At 36.6% G+C, this 24,795-nt stretch overlaps 1 protein-coding gene across 13 annotated transcripts in view; it reads right to left on the reverse strand.

Annotated features, from left to right (window-relative positions):
• Ahi1 (Abelson helper integration site 1) overlaps positions 1-24,795 on the reverse strand; it is a 212,360-nt gene that overhangs the window by 58,238 nt on the left and 129,327 nt on the right. For 9 of the 13 annotated variants that reach the window (XM_087190009.1, XM_004871493.3, XM_087190011.1 and 6 more), the window contains exon 22: positions 383-545. The exons of the other annotated variants lie outside the window; for them this stretch is intronic. In XM_087190009.1, the coding sequence (XP_087046135.1) occupies positions 383-545 (163 nt within the window). The remainder of the gene's footprint in view (positions 1-382; positions 546-24,795) is intronic. 13 annotated transcript variants of the gene reach the window in all.

A 24,795-nucleotide genomic window follows, 5' to 3' on the forward strand; every position in this document is an offset into this window, starting at 1 on the left:
TGAAAGAGTAGGAGGTGAGGAACTAGAGGCTCTTAAGATGCTGGTCAACTGAGGAGTCAGTGTGGCAAGAGAAGAGGGGACAAAAGTGCATGTAGCAGGTGGCAGAGTACAAGGAGCTGAAGCAGCAAGCTCGTAGATTGAAGGGCAAGTCCCCTGGATGACAAGCGCAATCAGCAAATATTCCAATCTCAGAATGAGACAGCTTTCTGACACATTAGTGCCTCCTCTTTCTATTTTTTGCATCATGAGTATGAAAAGTAATTCTCACTGGTAAACATAGGAAAAGATTATAAAGACAGTAAATTAAAGAGTAGAAAGTGATAAAATCTTGGACTATCAGTTATACCATATTAGTAAACCAGGAAGGGAGCATAAAACTTACTTTCACTAGCCACATGATTAGCTGGAAAATAGCCTTCCTGTCCCTTTCCTATGCTGCCATACCACCAGTCTTCATTATCTTTGAAAAACACTCGGATAATGTCTCCGCGATGGATGGTTAGTTCATCTGATCGGCTCGCTGTGTAGTCATAAAGAGCCACTACCTAAAAGAGAGATAAGACCACCACAGCTTTATCACAACTGTGCCACAGAGAAACCCCCAACACTCACTTCCTCTTGCAGAACAGCAGCTGAAACCAAAGCAGTACTTTGGTAAGTCTGAGGCTGTCTCAAGGTTTGCTAATGGGACCAGGGGTGGTGGGAACACAGCAGGAGAAACAAGATAAAAGACTGTGGGATTGAGAAATGGTTAAGGGCATTCAACACACTAAGATTAGCTTCAAAATAGCAGATGTTAATTTTTTAAAGTAAATGACTGTGAAGCAAATTTTAAAAAAAGCTCACACACCATTCACTTTCTTAGAAATGTTTTTATATTACACCTTTAGATCTCATTTTCTGTGCTAGGCAGATGCATTTGAAAGAAAATTCTTTAGAAGGTTAATAGTTTTGCCAAAAGGAAAAGCCCTGAAGGACAACCTGATTGCCTAATTCTACTGTGATCAGTGGGTTTATTGTCACTAGAAAAACATAGTTTTTGGTGTTTTAAATCAACAATCTAAATCTTTTGACTACCTTTAAAAATATCCATATAAGCTGATTTTTGCTATATACAAATTTAAGAGGAAAGCCCTTTCTATGAGATCTGCTTCATTGTGTTGTTATAGTAATCATTATATTTAATTTTTGGTCTTTTGAAAAATTCAAGTCAGAATCATATAGCAATGATTGCACATCATTTAAAAATCCCTTATGGCAGTTAAAGTGTGGGAGATCTCAATATATTTTAGATCTGATGCACTGTATAAAGCAGGGCATAATAATATATGTACTGAAAAATACGCTTAGTCTACTTGTTTTTTTCTCCCTGAAAATGTAAACAGGATGTAAACTTGTAAACCTAAGCATTTAGGGGGCTGAGGCAGGAGGACTGCAAACTTGAAGACTTTGTGGGCAATCCAGAAACCCTTAATTCTGTCTCAAAATTAAGACAAAAAGGGATGGGAACATAGCTCACTGGTAGAGCACTTGTTTAGCATGTGTGAGGCCTTGGGTTCAATTCTTAGCATTGCAAAACAAAGCAAAACAAAACAAAACAAAACATAAACAATACTCCCCAAAACCAATACCACCACCAACAAAAAAGGGTTTGAAATGTATAGGATATACAATCAGATTAAATAAAATGAAAGATCATCATTATAATCCTTTGTAATTACAGTGAATATTGATTAATTCACTTAAAAACCACTGAAATCTTTATGTACCTTGTATTGTGTTAGGGGCTAAATATACTGTGGGTAAACAGGATAAGTTTTAGAGAAGGTACTTCACTTAGGCCTTGGAGGAGAACTAAAGGATAATCAGGAGTTAGCCAGGTGGACAGAGGGGATGTGTGTCTTAGCTAGGTTTCATAGCATGTGAAAGAGTACAGGGAAAAGAAACCCCAAACAGCCCAGTATAGTGGGAGCCTGGCATTATGGGTGACAGCTACCATAGAAGAGCTGGAGAAACAGGGACGGAAATAAGTAGAGGATTTCAGACTCAATAATATGGCCAATGGGAAGACACAGAAGGTGCATGAGCAGGGGATTCCATTAATGTTCACAAAACTGTTTCTGTTAACTTTAATCAATTCCGCAATATTTATTAACACATCAACAGGAAATTTTAATGGATAAGTTTGGAATTAACTGCTGTCATATGCTGTAAGGACAGTAATGATAACTGAATTCAAATGGTTCAAATGTAATGCCTATTATACTGCCTAGCATAGTAATTTATAACATGTAATGCACGATTTTGCTTAGATTTATAAAACTTTTATAACTTTAGAGTGTTGATGCTAAATCACTCATTTGAAAATGGAACCTTTCATTATTCCCTTTCTTTTTTCTTCTCTAAATGTCTTCTCTTTCATTTTCTTAGCTGGCACAATTACAGAAAAACTAATTAAAATGTGCTGAATGCCTGCTGTGGTCTAGGCATCATGCTAGCTGTTTATGTGTTACCTCATGACATGTGAATCCTCACGACAGCTCTGTGAGGGGATGTGTTCTTATTTCCATTGAATAAATGAAAAAAAACTGATATCAGTAGAGAACTTAACTTGGCTGAAGTCAAGTTAGTAGGTGGTAGAATCAGGACTTAAACCTAGATTTTTCTTTTTTCTAAAACCAAACATATTTCTAGGCCATTTCTGTCCAGAACCCAGTAAGGGGGAAAAGTGGCACAGCAGAACGGAGATTAAAACACATCTGTTTTGCCTCCCTGGTACCGGGGATTCAACTCAGGACCTTGCACTTGCCAGGCAGGCATGGTGCCACCAAGCTACATCCCAGGCCCTTAAAACACATGTTTGGACAGCAACAGTTAAGCAGTCATCTGTGCTGGGAAGACCAACAGTCCCGGACCACCTGCAGGTCTACTGTGCTCCTTTCACGACACTCAAAACCCCAGTTGCAGGAATCCTGTGATGGTTTATTTCCATTCTTTATGCTGGGCCTGCTATAACTGTGAAACAGCTTTAATGAGTCTTATGCAAATATGCTGTCAGTACAGGATTATTATTCATATGAGCCCTAGATAGCTACTGGGAAGGACAGCAGGGAGATTCAGCTTAGGCACCAGAATCATTGCAGAAGTCTCACTTCAGGCTTGTGACATACTCTAGACTGACAATCTGAGAACTTTCACTGAATTTTCTTTCCACAGGGGTTCATATGGAAGAACCCCTTCAGAGCTACTGAGGTCCGCAAGACCTAGTAGAAGATCCTTCACTACACTTCCTACCATAATGCCCATGGATAACTGTATTCTCTTCTTACAGAACCAAATGCAGCACACCAAATCACATGGCCCATCAGTACTTATCAACATGTTCTACATTACAGGTATTATGGATGGAACTGTACCCTCCACAATTCACAGGCTGAAGTCCTAATGTCAGTGTGAACGTATCTGAAGGGAGCTAGGTCCTCTGAAGAGGTAATTACGGTTAAATGAAATCTGAAGGGTTTTAGGACTAATGTCCTCATAAGAAGAGGAAGAGACATAGGCAACAAGAAGAAGGTGACTGTGTACAAGCCATGAGAGGCCTCAGGAGAAATCACCCTACCAAGTTAGTTTTGTTGGTTAAGCTACTCAGTCTATGGTATGGTAACCCTAGCAGACTAGTGCAGTCCCATAACTGATGGTATCATAATGGGCAAAGCCTCCCTTGTATCAATTTCTGATCCTTATCAACTTACAGTACTATGTTCTACACTATTATAATTTGTTTTGAGACAGAGCTCACTACTTGAGACTGGCCTTGAACTCCCTATGTAGCCCAAGCTGTCTTTGAACTTGTGGCAATCCTGCCTGAGCCTCCCAAGTGCTGTGATTGCAGGCGTGTGCTACCATGGCTGGCCACACTATTATAGTTTTACCTCTTGATGTAGAAACAATGTCATCAAATTCCACAGACAGCATTCTTGGGAGGGTGATGGTTAGTGAGACTATATCTTCTAAAGCAAAGAACAGTCTTTGGAACATGTTACCACAATACCATTATGGCATTTAAGTACAGATTGCTAGATAAGGAATTAGTGTGGTAACTGCCAATAGTCCTGGCAGTGGAATCTGACCATTTGGTTATGACTCTTCTCTTAAGCTATTAAGAGGCACAGAATAAAAAACAGTGTAGCCCATGAAAATGTGTCTTCTACTGCATGTTTTTACCCAATGTGATCTTCTCACTCGAAAACTACTTATTCTCTTCTGATAACAAGAGTTGACATAGTAAACTTGTTTGCCTGTTTTAATTTGGCAGTAGATTCTGAGAAAATGACTTCGTGAGTTTCCCATCTACAATTGCATTTTCTTATCACAATGTTTTACGACAGTAAAGCTGTGTAAGGAAGTTGAGAGCCACAGTCCCACCAAGAGCTTGCTACTATATCTCTATCTTTTCCTTGTTCTGCCAAACTTCCCTATAGAAAATCTGTCCTGACCATTCTCCTGACAAATATCTTCTGTAATGCACTGTTTTGACCAAAGTGGTTGGACAGAATTATCTTCAGCAATATGATCTAAATCTTGAGCTGAGAGAGTAGTTATGAAATCTTTCTGCAACGAAAGTTTAAAGTTACGGGGTAATGTGCCCATGTTGGTAAACACAGGTTTGGGAAATATTTCAAAAATCCATTTTGTTCACTTCAGATGCTCCTTGACTTATAGTGACATCTCATTTTAATAAACTGTATGTTGAAATATCATTAAGATGAAAATGCATTTATTATACTTAGTCTACTGAACACATCATACCTTAGCCTGGCCTACTTTAAATGGTCTTAGAACACTAGCACTGGACTACAGTTGGCAAAATTATCTAACAAAAAGATTATTTTATAATAAAATGTTGAATATCTCATGTAATTTATTGAATGCTGTATTGAAAGGGAAAAACAGAATAGTTGCATGGGTACCCTTTCATACCATCCTAAAGTAAAACCATTTTAAGTGGGGGAACCATCTGTATTTGAAAGAGTTTCTTCGCTTTCTGAAAGCCAGGTTGCTTGGACATGATCATGGCTGAAATGCCACCAGCAAGCTTTGTCTTTTTAACACACATTTTTTAGTTTCATAGAAATGCTTTCCAGATACTATTTCTTGGTTTAAGCAGTAGACTATCAGGCTAGTAGAAGACATTAAATGGATTCTTCTTTGTATTACTTTCCAAGAAATTAAACATTATTATAGCTATCTCTGAAGAATTCTCAGTGACCTTTGAGACCAATGTGTACTGAAAAAACACCAATCAATAGAGTTGAGCAGCATAGCACAGCTGTTCCTTGCACCTCTGTCTATAATCCAATCCAATAATTAATACTCATAATGCCCTAGTCATTCAACAAGCCAAGACAAGTAAACTCATATATCCTTTTTTCTCCAGCACTGCTTTGGCAGGTCCTTAATCACTGGAGAACTTCTCTGCCAGTCAATAAACTTAAGTCAATATAACATCTGGGTTCCATCGCCTCCCTTATGCTTTCTCCTTTGACATACTTACTTCAGATTTCTGGTCTTCAAAACTGTCAGGGAATTAAATTTTATTTGTTTCGAGCCACCAAGTCTGTGACAGTTTGGTATAACAGCCCTAGGAAACTAATGCATGTGAATTTGACTTTGGTGAATGCTGGATTTTTCTGTATTCCTTTAAAGAGTATTGGAGCTTGTTCTGGCATGCAGTTACTTAAGATCAGTCTAGGCCTTTCCAGGTTTACTTTCAAGTTTTTTAGAAGAGTTTTGAAGCAGATTTTATTCTAGAACAAAATTAATCCTACTACAAAAATGTGACACTCTTAATCATTCTACTTGATGGCACAAATATTAAGAGATCTTTCTACTCTGGCTGTCAGGAAATGTGAATCTTCCCCATCTTGTTGTTTCTACTGGTTTCTTTCTTTCTACTACTTTCTTATGCTTTTGGAATTTTCCCTCAAGAATGTGCAGATTGGCCAAACATGAGTACTTTTAATGGCTACTGGCAGGATTTCTACTTATTAATGTACAATTAAATTTAAAGCAATATTTTAGCAATTATCTTACAAACTAAAAAGATAAACTTTAAGTAAATCTCATTTATTAATATCAATTAAGGAATATTTTATCTTTAGTATTAAAATAGAATTTTAAAAGAGGATACAATGATAGTAGAAAAACAAATTTAATAATAAACTCTGAATTTTTTTTTTTTGTACCGGGGATTGAACTTGGGTCCTTGCGCTTGCAAGGCAGGTGGCAAAACCACTGAGCTAAATCCCTGGCCCTTAAACTGAATTTTAAAGAAGCACATTATTAGATATTCAAATAAATCCTTTCTTAATAGTGGCATTGGGGCTATATTTTATATCATAAGCATAAAAAATGTATAATGCCTCATTTCCAGCATAATATGGTACAAACATAGAGTCCCTTCTAATTATTTCTACGAAAACCATATGAGACAACTAAAAATATTTATTAAAGGGCCGGGGACTTAGCTCAGTGGTTCCAGTGCCTGCGTTGCAAGTGCAAGGTCCTGAGTTTGATCCCCAGTACCAAAAAAAAAAGAAAAAGAAAATATTTATTAAAAAAGAAATAAAAGGCTGGGGATTTAGCTCAGTGGTTCCGCCATGTGCCTTGCAAGTGCAAGGTCCCAAGTTCGACCCCTGGTACCAAAAAAAAAAAAGAATCTATAAAAAATTAACAAAGGTCCTGTTATTTTTAATTCATAAATAATAGGTTAACAGAGAAAAAGCATATAACTGCAAAATGTTTACTGTCTCTGTCTGTACCAGACAAATTATTTGTTGGCATCATGCGATATAATGCTAGTATGTGTGAAATTAAAAACACTTTACCAAATATGCACTTGAAAATTAATTTGAAATATCCCTAAAAAAATAACAAGTGAGAGTCATGGAAAAAATGACAAACTTGGACCAACAGAAGGAGCTGCCAGTTTTTAACCTGTCAAGGTAAGTATACCATGGAACACTCAGATTTTACAGTGATAAAATAAGGAGTTTGGATAAGATGATATGTGATATACCTTCCAGCTTTAAAATTCTACCACAGTATGTATTTAATTATGCCAAAAGAGCACCTTTCACAGATTTTAAATTGAAAATATTAATTTTTTTCACATTATCAATTATTCATTCTAATCACTGGTACATTTTAGGTATACAATATAATGCCATTCATCATTGGAAATTTGCACCTTTACATAATCTCTCTTGGTTCTTATTTTTCACCCTTGCCCAGCCCTCCCTTCAACCCCTCCATCCCTCCCTATTTACAAAGACTTTGTTTCCATATTTTCATTTTCTCATATTAATTCCATTCCTTTCAGAGTTTAAATGAAAATATTAATTTACTGGCTCGCAGTGTGGTTTATTTGTGATCATACATAAACTGGAAAAAGTTCTGTCTGATTGCTGCAGTGTTACATAGAAAAAGCCTCTAAGTAATAAGAACAATAAGAAGAAAGCATTCCTTCTAAATTTACCATTTGGAAATATTTTCTTTTTCTTTGACAAATAGGGATGACTGGAAGTCAGACTAAATTTGAGATTTAAGAGTCAAGATCATTTATATGAGAGAGCTAATTTTTACATGAAAATTTAGAGCTATCATCTGAATGCCTGGAAGCCCTCTCCCCCCAACTCATGTTTGGAAACCTAACAATCAATGTGATGGGATTAGGAGTGTTTTTGTATGTGTGTGTGTGGGGGGGGGGGGGGCTTTGAGAGGTGATTAGATCAGGAAGACAGAAACAGGAATTAGTGCCCTTTAAAAAAAAAGGTGCCAGAAAGCTTCCCTGCTCCTACCACCCTGTGAAGACACAGCGATAAGGCATGATTTGTGTATAAATATAAGGATATAAGCTCTCTATAGACACACAATTTTCCAGGCCTTGATCTTGGAGTTCCTAGCTGCTAGAACTGGGAGAAATGTTTCTACTGTTTGTAAGTTACTTGGAGCTCTGCTATTTTGGTATTGCAGCTCAAATAGATGAAGACAACTGGATTAAGCCTTTTCTTACTGCAAATCACAATGTATATACTGTCTTATAGTGATGCATTAGCATTTTAACGAACATATTCTAAAATGTTTCTTTTTATTGCTCTTCCTTTCGTCTGATCCCTACTTTCCATGCTCTATTCTTTCGTGCTGGAGTGAATGCTTACTTTGTGCCACTGTATTTTTGAAGTAAGTAACTTGTTTTGATTCTTATTGGAGCTTACATCTGAGTTTCCCTTGAGTCTCAGAGTAAACATTGGATTTGAACTTTTGAGAAATCCCCATACAGTTAAAACTTTGGGAACTCTCAGAGATGGACTAAATGTACTTTGTATTATGAGACAGACCTGAGCCTTTTGAACTGGGGCAGAATGCTATGGTTTAGCTAAGTATCCCCCAAAAGATCTATGTGTTAAAGGCTTGGTCCCCAGCCTGTGAGACTATTGGGAAGTGGTAGAATCTTAAAAGGTGAGACCTTGTGATATGTCTTACTAGAGCTGCGCCACAAAGGGGAATGCGGGATGCCAGTCTCTTCCTTTCTCTTTCTGTTTCCTGGCTGCCATGAGGTGAGCAGCTTCCTCTACTATGTGCTTTTCCCCACGATGTTACTATCTTTCCAAAGGCCCAAAAGAAATGGGGCCAACTGACCAAGGACTAAAACCTTCAGTTCTGTGTCCAAATAAAATCCTCCTGTTTAAGTTGATTATCTTGGGTATTTTGTTACAAAATAGGAAGTATGACTAACAAAAATCTTGAGTGATAAAATTTAAATGCAAAAAAGGATAGCCAGACATCAATAACTACCTGTTTATGTGACTAAAATGCTGAAGCCTACATATTTCTAATTCCAATGTCAATTAAAATATTCTTAGAAAAGCTCTTGTACATGCATGTGAGCATATGTTTTTTTTTTTTTTTTTGGTACCGGGGATGGAACTTGGGACCTTGAGCTTGGGTGGCAGGCACTGGAACCACTGCTGAATCCCTGGCCCCATGAGCGTATGGTTTAATGGGGAAGAAAATGAGAATATAGTAATAAAAAGTATAATAAATCAACTTAAAGGACGATGTCTTTACTTTAGCATATAATCCTATGATACAAAGGGAGATAGAGAATGTTATAGAGTACGGGACTCTAAAACATACAAGAAAATCTTATATGGCAAGGCAGAGAGTAGCCAATAAAATCTTAAGAAGTGAATGGAAAATTTTGAGCCTCTGAATAAATGAGTAGAAGAACTGCTTCTAAAATGGTGAAGTAATAAAAATAATTTCTTCCGTTAAAAGAAGTCAAAATCAAATTCAACAGAACTTTAATAACCAACTAAAGTCTTAAAATAATCCGAGACATGTGTATTCAAGAAAAACAGTTGAATCTTGGTAAAATAATAAGCTTCATGGAGTTTTAACTTGCCCTACTCACATCACCCCCTTGCCAGCTCCAGGGTAACCTTGAAAGTCAACAGTCTCACAAATGTAGCTGTGGAAGATAGCAGCCTAGCAGTCACTAGAGAAGGCAGAATAGGTTTGTACCCCTTCCAAAGTCCCATCCCCTACAGAATGTATCACTTCATGATTTGTGTGGTAACTCCCTAAACGATACTGATTCTCAGAGGTCTCTGATGTGACTTAAGAGCACGCTGTGTCCTGTTTCTGTCAGAAACAATCAATGCCAAGCACTTAATATCTTAAGCGCTATCTTAAGTATCTACCTTAACTGGTGATATAAGTTTAGGACTAGAGAATTAGAGCTCCAAGTTTGTTATATAATATTATCACAAATGTCTAGTTATCTGCAAAAAATTATGGAAGACACTAGAAATAAGAAAGTCTGACCACACAAGGAGCAAAGATGCTAGCAAAAATTGTTCCTGAGAAAAGTCTAGATTTGGACTTACTAGACATAGATTTTAAATCAGCATTATAAATATGTTCAATGACCGAAAAGAAACCTTGTCTAAACAATTAAGAGGAACTATGAAAACAACAGCTTACCAAATAGAAAACCCCACAAAATTCTGGAGTTGAAAAGTATAATAGAACAGGGACACAACAAGTAGATTTGATGTGGGAGAACAAAAAGAATCTGAATTTCAAGGTAAGTAAATTGAGATCGTCTAGTCTAAGGAAACAAAAAGAACAAAAATGAAAAGAGCCTCAGACACTTATGGGACACCATCAAATGTCCACACTTATGCATTCCAGGATTACCAGAAGAGGAGATACAGCAAAGAGAGAAAGAATATTTGAAGAAAAGTGAACTCTTAGTAGGAGGGACTATAAAGATCCAAACCTGACATATCATGGTCACACTCTTGGAAACCAAAGCCAGGGAAACAACAACAACTTCACTTAACAGAGACAAATAATAGATTTTTATTAGAAAATGAGGCAGCCAGAAGTTGGTAAGATTACATAGGATAACTAAGTTGGAATTCAATATCCAATATTGAATATCCAATAAAAATATGCTTTAAGAAGGAAGGAGAAATACAAGATAAGTGACAACCAAGACAGTTTATTTCTAGCAGACCTAACCTTCAGTAAAAACTAAGTCCAAGCCCTTCCAGCTGAAATAAAAGAATACTCAATGGCAAATCAAATCCATTTGAAGAAATTAAAGACCACTAATAAAATGTACATAGGTAAATATAAAAATATAAATATAACCTGTCTTATATACATTTGTAACTCTTTTCTCCATCTGATTTAAAAATTAACCTTGTAAAAAATAGTTATAAAAATAAAATCATTGGTTTACAACATTATAAAGCAATAATTCATATGATATAGCACAAAGAATGTAGGTGGGAAAAAACTATATTGAAGCAAAGATTTTTTATATTATTAAAATTAAGTCATTAATCCAAACTACAGTATTTTAAGATGTTAATTATAATTCTAAGGGTAACTATTAAAAAACTGCAGAAAACAGGGCCGGAGGTTTAGCTCAGTGGTGTCACTGCCTGTCTCGCAAGCATAAGATCCCAAGTTCGATCCCTGGTACAAAAAAAAAAAAAAAACCCTGCAGAAAATAAACTAAAAGGAAAAGAGGATTAAAATGGTATAGTAAAAAAATCAAAAATTTAACATCCAAGAAATGAATAATGGAGAAATGAACAACAAAATATGTAAGATATGTTAAAAAATAAAAAAAACCAAATTGTAGACCTAATCCTACCAAATCAGTAATGACATCGAATGCAAATAGATTAAAATTATAAACTCAAAGAGGAAATTACCAGTATGAATAAAACTTATGATTAAACTATATGTAAAAGAGAGACTTCAGAGTTAAAGACATAAAATAGTTGAAAAGAATAGAAAAAGAAACAAGAGTTGGAGTGGCTATTCTAATATCAGGCAAAATAGTCTTTAAAACAAAAACCGTCACCAGAGACAAAGTTGAACATTTTACAGTGATAAAAAGATCAACCAATCATGGATATATAAGTAACTCTAAGCATATATGTACCTAATACAGTCTCAAAATATATAAGGCAAAACTGTCAGAATGGAAAGGTGAAATTAACAATTCAACAACAGTTAAATAATTCAATACCCTATTTTCCATAATGAAGAGAACTGGGCAGAACCATAAAGAACCATACACTCCAAATAACCATTAAGTCAAAGAAGGAAACACAGAATAAATGAAAATATAACAAAACAGATAAACACATAAAAACTCGACAACATACCAAAATGTATGGGACAGGGGCCGGGGATTTAGCTCAGTGGTTCCAGTGCCTGCCTCACAAGCACAAGGATCTGAGTTCGATCCCTGGTACCAAAAAAAAAAAAAAATGTATGGGATGCAGGAAAAATAGTGATTTGAAGACAGATTATAGCTTTACATGCTTTTATTAAGAGAAAAGATATATGATCATAATCTTAACCTCATGCTTTAAAACTAGAAAAAGAAAACTAAACCCCAAGTAAGCAGAAGGAAGAAAATTAAAAAAAACTGAAAATAAAGTTAAAAAGAAAAGAAAGATACAGAAAATTATCTTTGAAATATCAAGAAAACTGACAAAATTCTGGCTAGCTTGATCAAGGGTGAAAAACCAGTAAGAATCAAGTTAATAAAATCAGGAGTGAAAGTGGGGACATAACTACTCACATCGGAGAAACAAAAGGAATAAAGAGAAAATATTATCAATGATATGCTGACAAATTATACACACTTGATGAAAGGGACAAATTCCTGGAAAGATAACAACTTAAGATAGCCAAAGAAAGAGACTTGCAATATTAGAGAGATTAAAATAATAATCAAAAACTTCCCCCCAAAAGTCTAGGCCTGGATGCATCATTGGAGAATTACACCAAAATTTTAAAGAAATACTAATCTTTCACAAACCTCCAAAAAATAAAGGAAAAATGAATACTTCCCAATTTATTCTATAGGGTTAGTATTAGTGTTATCCCCAAAAAGATTAATGAAAAAAATCACTACAAATCAATATTCCTTATGAATATTGATATAAAATCTTCAACAGAATACTAATGAACAGAATCTACAATAAATAAATAGGATAATTATATACCATGATCAAGTGACATTTCTCCCAGGAATGACAAATGGGCTTAACATATGAAAAACTGTCAATTTAAGAGAACATATTAATAGCCTTAAGGATAAAACCTACACAAACATCTCAATACAGAAAAAAAATTTAACAAAAGCCAACACCCTTTTCTTTTCTTTTTTTTTGTTACATTTTTTTGGTACGTTTTAGGTATACAACACAATTACATTTCTCATTGGGAACATGTACCTTTACATGATGCATCTTGGTTCTTATTTTTTCCCCATTCCTAGCCCTCCCTTCACCCCCTCCACCCTTCCCTATTTACAAAGACTTTATTTCCATTTATTCCATTTCTCAGCATTTTTCCTTTCCCTTCTTTCCTTTCCCCTGCCCCTCCTACTACCTCTACACTTTTGGACCTTTTCTTCCTATTTTTCATTATTGATTATTCATTTTAATCATTGGTACATTTTAGGTATACAATATAATGACATTCATCATTGGAAATTTGCACCTTTACATAATCTCTCTTGGTTCTTATTTTTCACCCTTGCCCAGCCCTCCCTTCAACCCCTCCAGTCCTATTTACAAAGATTTTGTTCCTATTTTTCCATTTTCTCATATTAATCCTATCCCCTTCTATCCTTTCCCCTAGCCCTCCCACTTCCTTCCCCCTTGCCCCTTTTCTTCCTATTTCACATGACCTATTATACATTTAGTTCTTATTTACACTTTCAGTTTTTCACAACAGAGAAACTATTCGGTATTTATACCTGTGTGTCTTATTTATTTCACTTAAGAGTATCGCCTCAATGTGCATCCATTTAGCAATAAATGTCTCTAATTTCTCATTTTTTATGGCTGACTAGTACTCCATTTTATAAAAAAAACCACATTTTCTTTATCCAGTCTCCAGTTGATGGGCATTTGGGCTGTTTCCAAGTTTTAGCTATCACAAACTGTGCTGCTATGAACATGGGTACGCATATATCACTGTGATATGATTCTTTTAATTCTTTGGGGAAGATCCCCAGCAGTGGAATAGCAGGGTCAAATGGGACTTCCAGTCCTAGTTCTTTGAGGTATTTCGATACTGATTTCCACAGAGGTTGCACCAGTCTACACTCCCACCAGCAGTGGAGCAGGGTTCCTCTTTCCCCACAGCCCTGCCAGCATTTGTTATTGGTTGATTTCATGATAGCAGCCATACTTTCTGGAGTGAAGTGGGATCTCAGCGTTGTTTTCATTTGCATCTCTCGAATGACCAGTGATGTTGAACATTTTTTCATGTATTTATTTGCTATTTCTACTTCTTTGTCTGAGAAATGTCTGTTCATTTCAGATGCCCATTTTTCTATTGGGTCTTTAAATTTGGGAGGTCTGATCTTTTTAAGTTCTTTATAGATTCGAGATAGTAGACCTTTGTCTGATGAAGAGCAGGTGAAGATTTTTTCCCACATTGCGGGTTGTCTCTTCACACTGCTGGTGGTTTTTCTTGCTGTGCAGATTTTTCATAAGAAGAGATCCCACTTGTTGATTGTTTGTGCTAGCTCACGGGCAACTGAGGTTTTGTTCATAAAATCTTTTCCCACACCGATGTCTTCAAGAGTTCTACCTAACCTCTGTTCCAACTGGTTCAGAGTTTCTATTTTAATATTTAGATCTTTAAGCCATTTTGATTTTAGTTTAGTGCATGTTGAGAGATATAGGTCTAGTTTTAATCTTTGGCAAGTTGAAACCTAATTTTTCCAGCACCATTTATTAAAGAGGCTATCTTTCCTCCAGTGAGGGTGTTTGGCCCCTTTGTCGAAGATGAGATGGCTGAGTGTGTCTGGAGTTGTTTCAGCATTTTCTAATTTGTTCCACTGGTCCTCAGGTCTGTTTCTTTGCCATGCTGTTTTTATCACAGTAGCTTTGTAGTACAGTTGCAGGTTGGGAATTGTGATACCCCCTGCCATGTCTCTGTTACCTAGAATTGCTTTTGGTATTCTGGGTCTCTTTTTGTTCCAAATGAATTTTTGGATTGTTTTCTCAAGGTCTATGAAGTATGCTGCTGGGATCTCAACTGGAATTGCATTAAATCTATATAGCAGTTTTGGAAGTATGGCCATTTTCACTATATTAATCCTTCCTACCCAGGAGCAGGGGATGTCTGTCCATTTTCTGGTATCATCTTTAATCTCTCTTTTCAGAGTGCCATAGTTTTCAGAGAAGAGGTCTTTGATTTCTTTCATTAGGTTGATTCCTAGGTATTTGAGTTTTTTGGATGCTACTGTGAAAAGAATTGTTTGCCCTATTTCTCTCTCAGTGAGTCTGTCATTGGTGTAAAGGACAGCTATTGATTTTTGTGTTGACCTTGTAACCAGCTACTTGACTGAATTTGGTTATTAAGTCTAGAAGACTTTTGGTGGAGTTCTTGGGGTCTTCTATATAGAGTATCATGTCATTTGCAAATAATGACAATTTGACTTCTTCATTACCTATCTTTATTCCTTTTATTTCTTTCTCTTGTCTAACTGTCGTGGCTAATGTTTCCAGAACTATATTGAACAAGAGTGGTGATAGTGGACATCTTTGTCTTGTTCCTGATTTTCGTGTGAAGGATTTCAGTTTTTGACCATTTAGTATGATATTGGCTGTTGTTTTTTCATAGATGGCTTCTATCAGCTTGAGGTAGAGACCATCTATTCCAATGTTTTGTAGGGTTTTTTATCATAAATGCATGTTGGATTTTGTCAAATGCTTTTTCTGTGTCTATGGAGATAATCATATGGTTTTTGTCCTTGGTTCTGTTGATATAGTGTATTACATTGATTGATTTGCATATAGTGAACCATCCCTGCATCCCTGGGATGAATCCCACTTGATCAGGGTGTATGATCTTCTTGATGATCTTCTGCATTCTATTTGCCAGTATCTTATTAAGGATTTTTGTATCTATGTTCATTAGTGAGATTGGCCTATAGTTCTCCTTTTCGGTTGGGTCTTTCTCTGCTTTGCGGATCAAGGTGATGCTTGCTTTCAGAAATGAATTTGGGAGTACTGCTTCCCTTTCAATTTCATTGAAGGGCTTAAACAGTAGTGGCAGCAGTTCCTCTCTAAATGTCTTGCAGAATTCAGCAGTGAAGCCATCAGGGCCTGGGCTTTTCTTAGTTGGTAAGTTTTTAATCATGTTTTCAATTTCATTGGTTGATATTGGGTTGTTCAGAATTTTTAGGTCTTCTTCGTTCAACTTTGGTAATTCATATGTATCTAGAAATCTGCCCATTTCTTCTGTGTTGTCCATATTATTGGTGTATAGGTTTTGGAAGTAGGTATTGATGATCCTCTGGATTTCTGCTGGGTCTCTTGTAATTTCATTCTTTTCATTCTTAATTGCATGGATTTGGGCCTTTTCTTTCCTTTTTCTGATAAGGTTGGCTAAGGGTTTGTCAATTTTGTTGATTCTTTTGAAGAACCAACTCTTGGTTTTATTGATTTTTTGTATCGTTCTCTTAGTCTCCATTGCATTGATTTCTCCTCTGATCTTTATAATTTCCTCCCTTGTGTGAGCTTTGGGGTTGTCCTGCTCTTCTTTTTCTAGAAACTTGAGGTTCAGCATCAGGTTGTTTAATTGGGCTCATTCTGTTTTCCTAGTATGTGTATTCACTGCTATGAATTTCCCTCATAAGACTGCTTTGTGTCCCATAGATTCCCATATGTTGTATTGTCATTGTCATTTAATTGAAGGAACTTTCTGATTTCTTCTTTAATTTCCTCTGTGGCCCATTGGTTATTCAGGAGTGTGTTGTTCAATTTCCACGTGTTTATGAAATTTTTTGAGTTTCTTTTGCTGTGGATCTCCAATTTCATTGCACTGTGGTCTGATAATATACAGGGGATAACTTCAATTCCTTTGCACTTATTTAAACATGTTCTATGTGTGAGTATGTGGTCTGTTTTGGAGAATGACCCATGTGCAGCTGAGAAGAATGTGTATTCTGATTTTGTGGGGTGGAAGACTCTTTAACATCTGTTAAGTTCATTTGTTCAAAAGTTCGACCGAGTTCTAGTATTTCATTACTTATTTTTTGTCTAGTTGATCTATCTATTTGTGACAGTGGGGTGTTGAGGTCCCCCACTACAATTGTATTAGTGCTTATATGACTTTTCATGTCCATTAGTATTTGTTTTATATAGTTGGGAGCACTAGTGTTTGGTGCATAGATATTTATGATTGTCATCTCTTCCTCTTGGATTCTTCCCTTTACAAGGATGTAGTGTCCTTCTTTGTCTCTATTAATCAGTGTTGGTTTGAAATCTACTTGATCTGCAAAGAGGATAGCTACTCTTGCTTTTTTTCAGGTTCCTGTCACATGGAATATTGTTTTCCACCCTTTCATTTTCAGTCTATGAGTTTCCTTTTGAATGAAGTGTGTTTCTTGTATGCAGTATATTGTTGGATTTTGCTTCTTGACCCATTCTGCCAGTCTATTTCTTTTGATTGGTGAATTGAGACCATTAACATTGATGGTTATAACTGAAACATACTGACTTGTCATTGCCATGACCTTTTCTTTTTGTTGGGTTCTCCCCCTTTACATTTAGTTTCTTGTCGTACCAGATGGGTTCATTCTGCTGTGCTCCTGGGGTTGTGATCCTCAATGTCTGTTCCTAGGATACTGTCTAAAATTTTTTGGAGTGCTGGTTTGGTTTTCACGAAGTTCCTAAGGTGCTCTTTGTCATGAAAGTATCTTATTTCTCCATCCATTTTGAAAGATAGTTTTACAGGATACATCAATCTGGGTTGGAGGCTGTTTTCTTTTAGGGCTTGGAATATGTCACTCCAAGCTCTTCTTGCCTTGATAGTTTGTGTTGAGAAGTCTTCTGTGATTCTGATGGGCTTTCCTTTGTATGTGATTTGTTTCTTTTCTCTGACTGCTTGTAGAACTTTGTTCTTCTGTTGAGTTTCTGGAATCTTAACAATTATATGCCTATGTGTAGATTTTTTTTGATCAAGCCTATTTGGAGTCCTATATGCCTCGCTTATCTGTATGTCAAGTTCTTTTCCCCTGCTTGGGAAGTTTTCTGCCATTACTTCTGTGAAGAGTTTTTTTTATGTCATCTGCACTCTCTCCTGTTTCTTCATTGGTTCCAATCAGTCTTATGTTATTCTTCTTTGCATCGTCTACCAGCTGCTGGATTGATTTCTCATGTTCCTTTACAATTTTGAAGCAATTTTGCTTTTCCTGGTCATTAATTTCAATCTTATCTTCTATATCTGAAATTCTGTCCTCACATTGGCTCATTCTGCTATGTAGACTTTCAATGGAGTTTTTCATCTCCTGGAAATCTATTTGCATGTTTTATGGATTCCATTTGTTTCCTATGTTGCGATTCCATCATGTTCCTGATCTCCTCTCTAGATTTATTAATCATGTCTTGCACTAGGAGCACAATTTCTCCTGTTATCTGAGAAATTATTTCTGATTTCATTTTTTCCAGATCCCCTTTTGTTGCCAGTTCAGTGGGTCCAGGTGGTTGACTATCAGAGTTTTCCATCTCATTTCCCTTTGGGGTTCCTGTAGGTGATCTGGAAGTCTGGTTTTGAGAGTTATTTACGTGTTTTCTCATTTCGACTGAGGTGGCAGGGGGCATGCTGTTGGCGCCCGAGTGGCTCACCTCCTCAGAGCTGGGAGAGGTGGGACAGGGGCCGGGAGCAGCCATAGGGATGGTGGCCCAGAAGCTCCTTTTTCTGGGCCGGGAGCGGTGGGACGGAAAGTGGCCCAAAAGCCCTTTCCTCTGGGCTGGGAGCAGCGGGAGTGATGGTGGCCAGGAAGTTCCTTCCTCTGGACTAGGAGCAGTGGGATGGCAGCTCAGAAGCTCCTACCTGTGGGCCAGGAGTGGCGGGAGGGACCAACACCCTTTTCTTACAAGAACATTGAATGAAGAATGTCCTCAACCTGATAAAGGTTATGTTTTTTAAAAAAATACACAATTAACATTATAATGTAGAAGACTGAAATTTGGGACAGGACAAAGACATTCATCCTTGCCAGTTCAGCACTGTACTAGCCAGGAAAATTAGGCAAGAAAGAAAGAAAGAATAAAAGCACCAGGATTAAAAAGGAAGCAGTAGTACTATATTAGCAGATGACATGGTTTTATATATAGATCACCTTAAGGAACTGATAAAAAACCCAACAACAAAAAGCTAAGCAAATCTAATAAATTCAGCAAGTTTACAGGACACATGATAAATATTTTAAAAAATCATGTATATTTCTATACCTGAGTAATGAATCATTTGAATATAAAACCCACTAGATTTCCTGTAGTATCAAAATATTTAACAACAGTTGCTTAAGACTTATAAACTGAAAACCATAAAACAATCTTGAAAAAATTTCAAAAGACCTAAATAAAATGAGCTGGTAATGGTGCTGCATCCTAACACCTTGGGAAGCTGAAGGACGAAGACCCCAAATTTGAGCCATGCTGGGCAGTTTAGTGAGACCATGCATCAAAAAAAAAAAAAAAAAAAAAAAGTAGGGATGTAGTTCAGTCTAGTACTGGAAAAAAAAAAGAAAAAAATAGAAAAGTCCATGTCCTTATACATGAATGTTCATAGAGCATTACTTATAATCTCAAAAAAATAGAAGTAACTCAAATGTCCATCAGTGGTTTAAAGGGTGAACAAAATGTGATATATCCAAATAATGGAATATTACTTGGCCATGGGAAGGAATGAAATTCTGATATACATTTCAAGGATGGACCTTGCAAACACCATGCTAAATGAAGGAAGCTAGACACAGGATACATAATGTATGACTGCATTTATATAAAATGTCCAGTATAGGTAAAAAATAGAAACAGAAAGAGGATTAGTAGTTGTCAGGAGATATGGGAATAAGTAAATTGTGGAAGATGTCTGCTAATGAGTATGGGATTTCTTTTGGGGGGGGTAACGAGTATGTTTTAAAAATAGATGGTGGGCCAGGGATTTAGCTCAGTGGTTCCACTGCCTGCCTTGCAAGTGCAAGGACCTGAGTTTGATCCCCGGTACCGAAAAAAAAAAAAAAGAAAAAAAGATGGTGGTGGTGGTTGTGTAACTTGGTCAATATACTAAAAACCACTGAACTACAGACTTTAAAAAGATGAAGTTTACACTGTGTGAATTATAATTAAGTAAAGCTGTTATAAAAAAGTCACAATAGTGATCGTTGTGAGAGGTAAAGTGGCTTATGATGGATAAAACAGTAACTAAAAAACAGATCAAGAGGCCATAGCTTTTTGTGTCAGAGAGCAGTATCTTTATTCTGATTATGATAACGGACAAAAGAGATTGGACTTTGGAAATATAAAGAAAGGAGAAAGCAACAGTTGGGACACAAAAGAACTAAATATGTCTAATATATAAAATTTGTTGGTAGGAACCAAGTAACTGGTAGTAGTAATGACAGAAAAAGTGGAAAGGACCAGTAGAGGCCCTGGGGAAGATAGGAGTTTATTGAGCAATACTTAGTTTTAGGTTCTTTAGATTACCAAATAGCAATAGACTTAGTACTGATTATAAAGATTTTTCTGGTAGAATGGAGAAAGGAAAGCATAATTAAGACTAGAACATCATCTGGGAATCATTCATGCTTAGGTTAAAGAAGTCCCACCACCTCATTCTTGGGTGACACCAATAACTACCTTCTCCACTCTTTCACTCTTGTTCTTTAAACAGCTGTCTGTGGCATGTGGGTATCATAGTTTGAGGTGCAGCAGGTGTCTGTAATTTCCTTTCTCAAGGTCACAGGTGATTCTGCCAGTGCACTAGAAAAACCACAGCTTCTGGGCTCCTTTCTTCCCACCAAACCCAAGATCCTCTTCTCACATCCAGATTACTCTGTGCTACTTATGTGTCTTTAACGCACCCCACAGCTATTAAAACTGAAGTGCCACACTTCCCAGGAAATCAACTAAGATTCTATCCATTAACCTCAAATCATTATCTGTTTGAAACTTCGTAGTGTGTGGATGGGATATTTCTTAAGAAATACTGCAGAAATTGACTCTTTTAGATAGCTTCCCTGGTAGATTTTTTTAACATGAAAGAATCTATACTGAGCTATGTCTCAAATTGAGGTCTCCATGGCTATTTTAGCTGTCATTCTGGTGCTTAGCTATTTAGAGTTTTTGTTACCATATGTTCTGCCTCATGTTATTAAAAATCACACTAATGTTACACAGATCACATGAGATAATACATAGCATGCAGACTTTTCAAACTATGAATTGTTTCCTAAGTGTTAACTGCTATTAATATTATCTTAATTGCTCCTAATTTCCACAAAACTCTGCCTTATGCCGCTGAGTAACATGGTTTATTAATGTAAACTGATTTTGCTTTTGGAGAGTTAATATTTTTGGCTTATCTATCCTAATGCATTAGCACACTGAATTTAAATGTTTCTATATGACCCACAAAGGCCTTCTGCCTCAGTTTCCTCACTGACAAACGGAGATAATGATAATACCTTTATCTTATACAATTACAACAGTCACAAAAGTTAAAGGGTGGAAAACAATACTCCATGCAACAGGAACCTGAAAAAAAGCAGGAGTAGCTATCCTCTTTGCAGATCAAGTGGATTTCAAACCAACACTGATTAAGAGAGACGAAGAAGGACACTACATCCTTGTAAAAGGAACAAGCCAAGAGGAACAGATGACGATCATAAAAATCTATGAACTAAACACTAGTGCACCCAGCTATATAAAACAAATACTAATGGACATGAAAAGTCATATAAGCACTAATACAATTGTAGTGGGGGACCTCAACACCCCACTGTCACAAATAGATAGATCAACTAGACTAAAAAATAAGTAATGAAATACTAGAACTCAATCGAACTCTTGAACAAATGAACTTAACAGATGTTAAAGAGTCTTCCACCCCACAAAATCAGAATACACATTCTTCTCAGCTGCACATGGGTCATTCTCCAAAACAGACCACATACTCACACACAGAACACGTTTAAGTAAGTGCAAAGGAATTGAAGTTATCCCCTGTATATTATCAGACCACAGTGCAATGAAATTGGAGATCCATAGCAAAAGAAACTCAAAAAATTTCATAAACACGTGGAAATTGAACAACACACTCCTGAATAACCAATGGGTCACAGAGGAAATTAAAGAAGAAATCAGAAAGTTCCTTCAATTAAATGACAATGACAATACAACATATGGGAATCTATGGGACACAATGAAAGCAGTCTTATGAGGGAAATTCATAGCAGTGAATACACATATTAGGAAAACAGAATGAGCCCAATTAAACAACCTGATGCTGAACCTCAAGTTTCTAGAAAAAGAAGAGCAGGACAAACCCAAAGCTCACACAAGGGAGGAAATTATAAAGATCAGAGGAGAAACCAATGCAATGGAGACTAAGAGAATGATACAAAAAATCAATGAAGCCAAGAGTTGGTTCTTTGAAAGAATCAACAAAATTGACAAACCTTTAGCCAACCTTGTCAGAAAAAGGAAAGGAAAGGTCCAAATCCATGCAATTAGGAATGAAAAGGGTGAAATTACAAGAGACCCAGCAGAAATCCAGAGGATCATCAATACCTACTTCCAAAACCTATACACCAATAATATGGACAACACAGAAGAAATGGGCAGATTTCTAGATACATATGAATTACCAAAGTTGAACAAAGAAGACCTAAAAATTCTGAACAACCCAATATCAACCAATGAAATTGAAAACGTAATTAAAAACTTATCAACTAAGAAAAGCCCAGGCCCTGATGGCTTCACTGCTGAATTCTACAAGACATTTAGGGAGGAACTGCTGCCACTACTGTTTAAGCTCTTCAATGAAATTGAAAGGGAAGTAATACTCCCAAATTCATTCCTGGAAGCAAGCATCACCTTGATCCGCAAAGCAGAGAAAGGCCCAACTGAAAAAGAGAACTATAGGCCAATCTCACTAATGAACATAGATGCAAAAATCCTTAATAAGATACTGGCAAACAGAATGCAGAAGATCATCAAGAAGATCATACACCCTGATCAAGTGGGATTCATCCCAGGGATGCAGGGATGGTTCAATATACGCAAATCAATCAATGTAATACACTATATCAACAGAGCCAAGGACAAAAACCATATGATTATCTCCATAGACACAGAAAAAGCATTTGACAAAATCCAACATGCATTTATGATAAAAACCCTACAAAAAATTGGAATAGATGGGCTCTACCTCAAACTGATAGAAGCCATCTATGAAAAAACAACAGCCAGTATCATACTAAATGGTCAAAAGCTGAAATCCTTCACATTAAAATCAGGAACAAGACAAAGATGTCCACTATCACCACTCTTGTTCAATATAGTTCTGGAAACATTAGCCATGGCAATTACACAAGAGAAAGAAATAAAAGGAATAAAGATAGGTAATGAAGAAGTCAAACTGTCATTATTTGCAGATGACATGATACTCTATATAGAAGACCCCAAGAACTCCACCAAAAGACTTAATAACCAAATTCAGTCAAGTAGCTGGTTACAAGGTCAACACACAAAAATCAATAGCTTTCCTTTACACCAATGACAGACTCACTGAGCGAGAAATAGGGCAAATAATTCCTTTCACAATAGCATCCAAAAAACTCAAATACCAAGGAATCATCCTAACGAAAGAAATCAAAGACCTCTTCTCTGAAAACTGCAGCACTCTGAAAAGAGAGATTGAAGATGATATCAGAAAATGGACAGACATCCCCTGCTCCTGGGTAGGAAGGATCAATATAGTGAAAATGGCCATACTTCCAAAACTGCTGCATAGATTCAATGCAATTCCAATTGAGATCCCAGCAGCATACTTCATAGACCTTGAGAAAACAATCCAAAAATTCATTTGGAATAAGAAGAGACCCAGAATAGCAAAAGCAATTCTAGGTAACAGAGACATGGCAGGGGGTATCACAATTCCCAACCTGCAACTGTACTACAAAGCTACTGTGATAAAAACAGCATGGCAAAGAAACAGACCTGAGGACCAGTGGAACAGATTAGAAGATGCAGAAACAACGCCAGACACACTCAGCCATCTCATCTTCAACAAAGGGGCCAAACACCCTCACTGGAGGAAAGATAGCCTCTTTAATAAATGGTGCTGGAAAAATTAGGTTTCAACTTGCCAAAGATCAAAACTAGACCTGCACCTCTCACCATGCACTAAACTAAAATCAAAGTGGATTAAAGATCTAAATATTAAAATAGAAACTCTGAACCAGTTAGAGCAGAGGTTAGGTAGAACCCTTGAAGACGTCGGTGTAGGAAACGATTTTATGAACAAAACCTCAGTTGCCCATGAACTAGCACAAACAATCAACAAGTGGGATCTCTTCTTATTAAAAGGCTTCTGCACAGCAAGAAAAACCACCAGCAGTGAAGAGACAACCCACAATGTGGGAAAAAATCTTCACCTGCTCTTCATCAGACAAAGGTCTACTATCTCGAATCTATAAAGAACTTAAAAAGATCAGACCTCCCAAATTTAAAGACCCAATAGAAAAATGGGCATCTGAAATGAACAGACATTTCTCAGACAAAGAAGTAGAAATAGCAAATAAATACATGAAAAAATGTTCAACATCACTGGTCATTCGAGAGATGCAAATGAAAACAACGCTGAGATCCCACTTCACTCCAGAAAGTATGGCTGCTATCATGAAATCAACCAATAACAAATGCTGGCAGGGGTATGGGGAAAGAGGAACCCTTCTCCACTGCTGGTGGGAGTGTAGACTGGTGCAACCTCTGTGGAAATCAGTATCGAAATACCTCAAAGAACTAGGACTGGAAATCCCATTTGACCCCGCTATTCCACTGCTGGGGATCTTCCCCAAATAATTAAAAGAATCATACCACAGTGATATATGTGTGCCCATGTTCATAGTAGCACAGTTTGTGATAGCTAAAACTTGGAAACAGTCCAAATGCCCATCAACTGGAGACTGGATAAAGAAAATGTGTTTTTTTTTAATAAAATGGAGTACTAGTCAGCCATAAAAAATGAGAAATTAGAGACATTTATTGCTAAGTGGATGCACATTGAGGCAATACTCTCAAGTGAAATAAACAGGACACACATGAATAAACACCGAATAGTTTCTCTGGTGTGAGAAACTGAAAGTGTAAATAAGGACTAAAT

Source organism: Heterocephalus glaber, unplaced genomic scaffold, assembly GCF_053883595.1.
Source record: "Heterocephalus glaber isolate CG9 unplaced genomic scaffold, H.glaber_assembly_v1.0 deba00001550, whole genome shotgun sequence".
In the NCBI taxonomy this organism is placed as follows: domain Eukaryota; kingdom Metazoa; phylum Chordata; class Mammalia; order Rodentia; family Bathyergidae; genus Heterocephalus; species Heterocephalus glaber.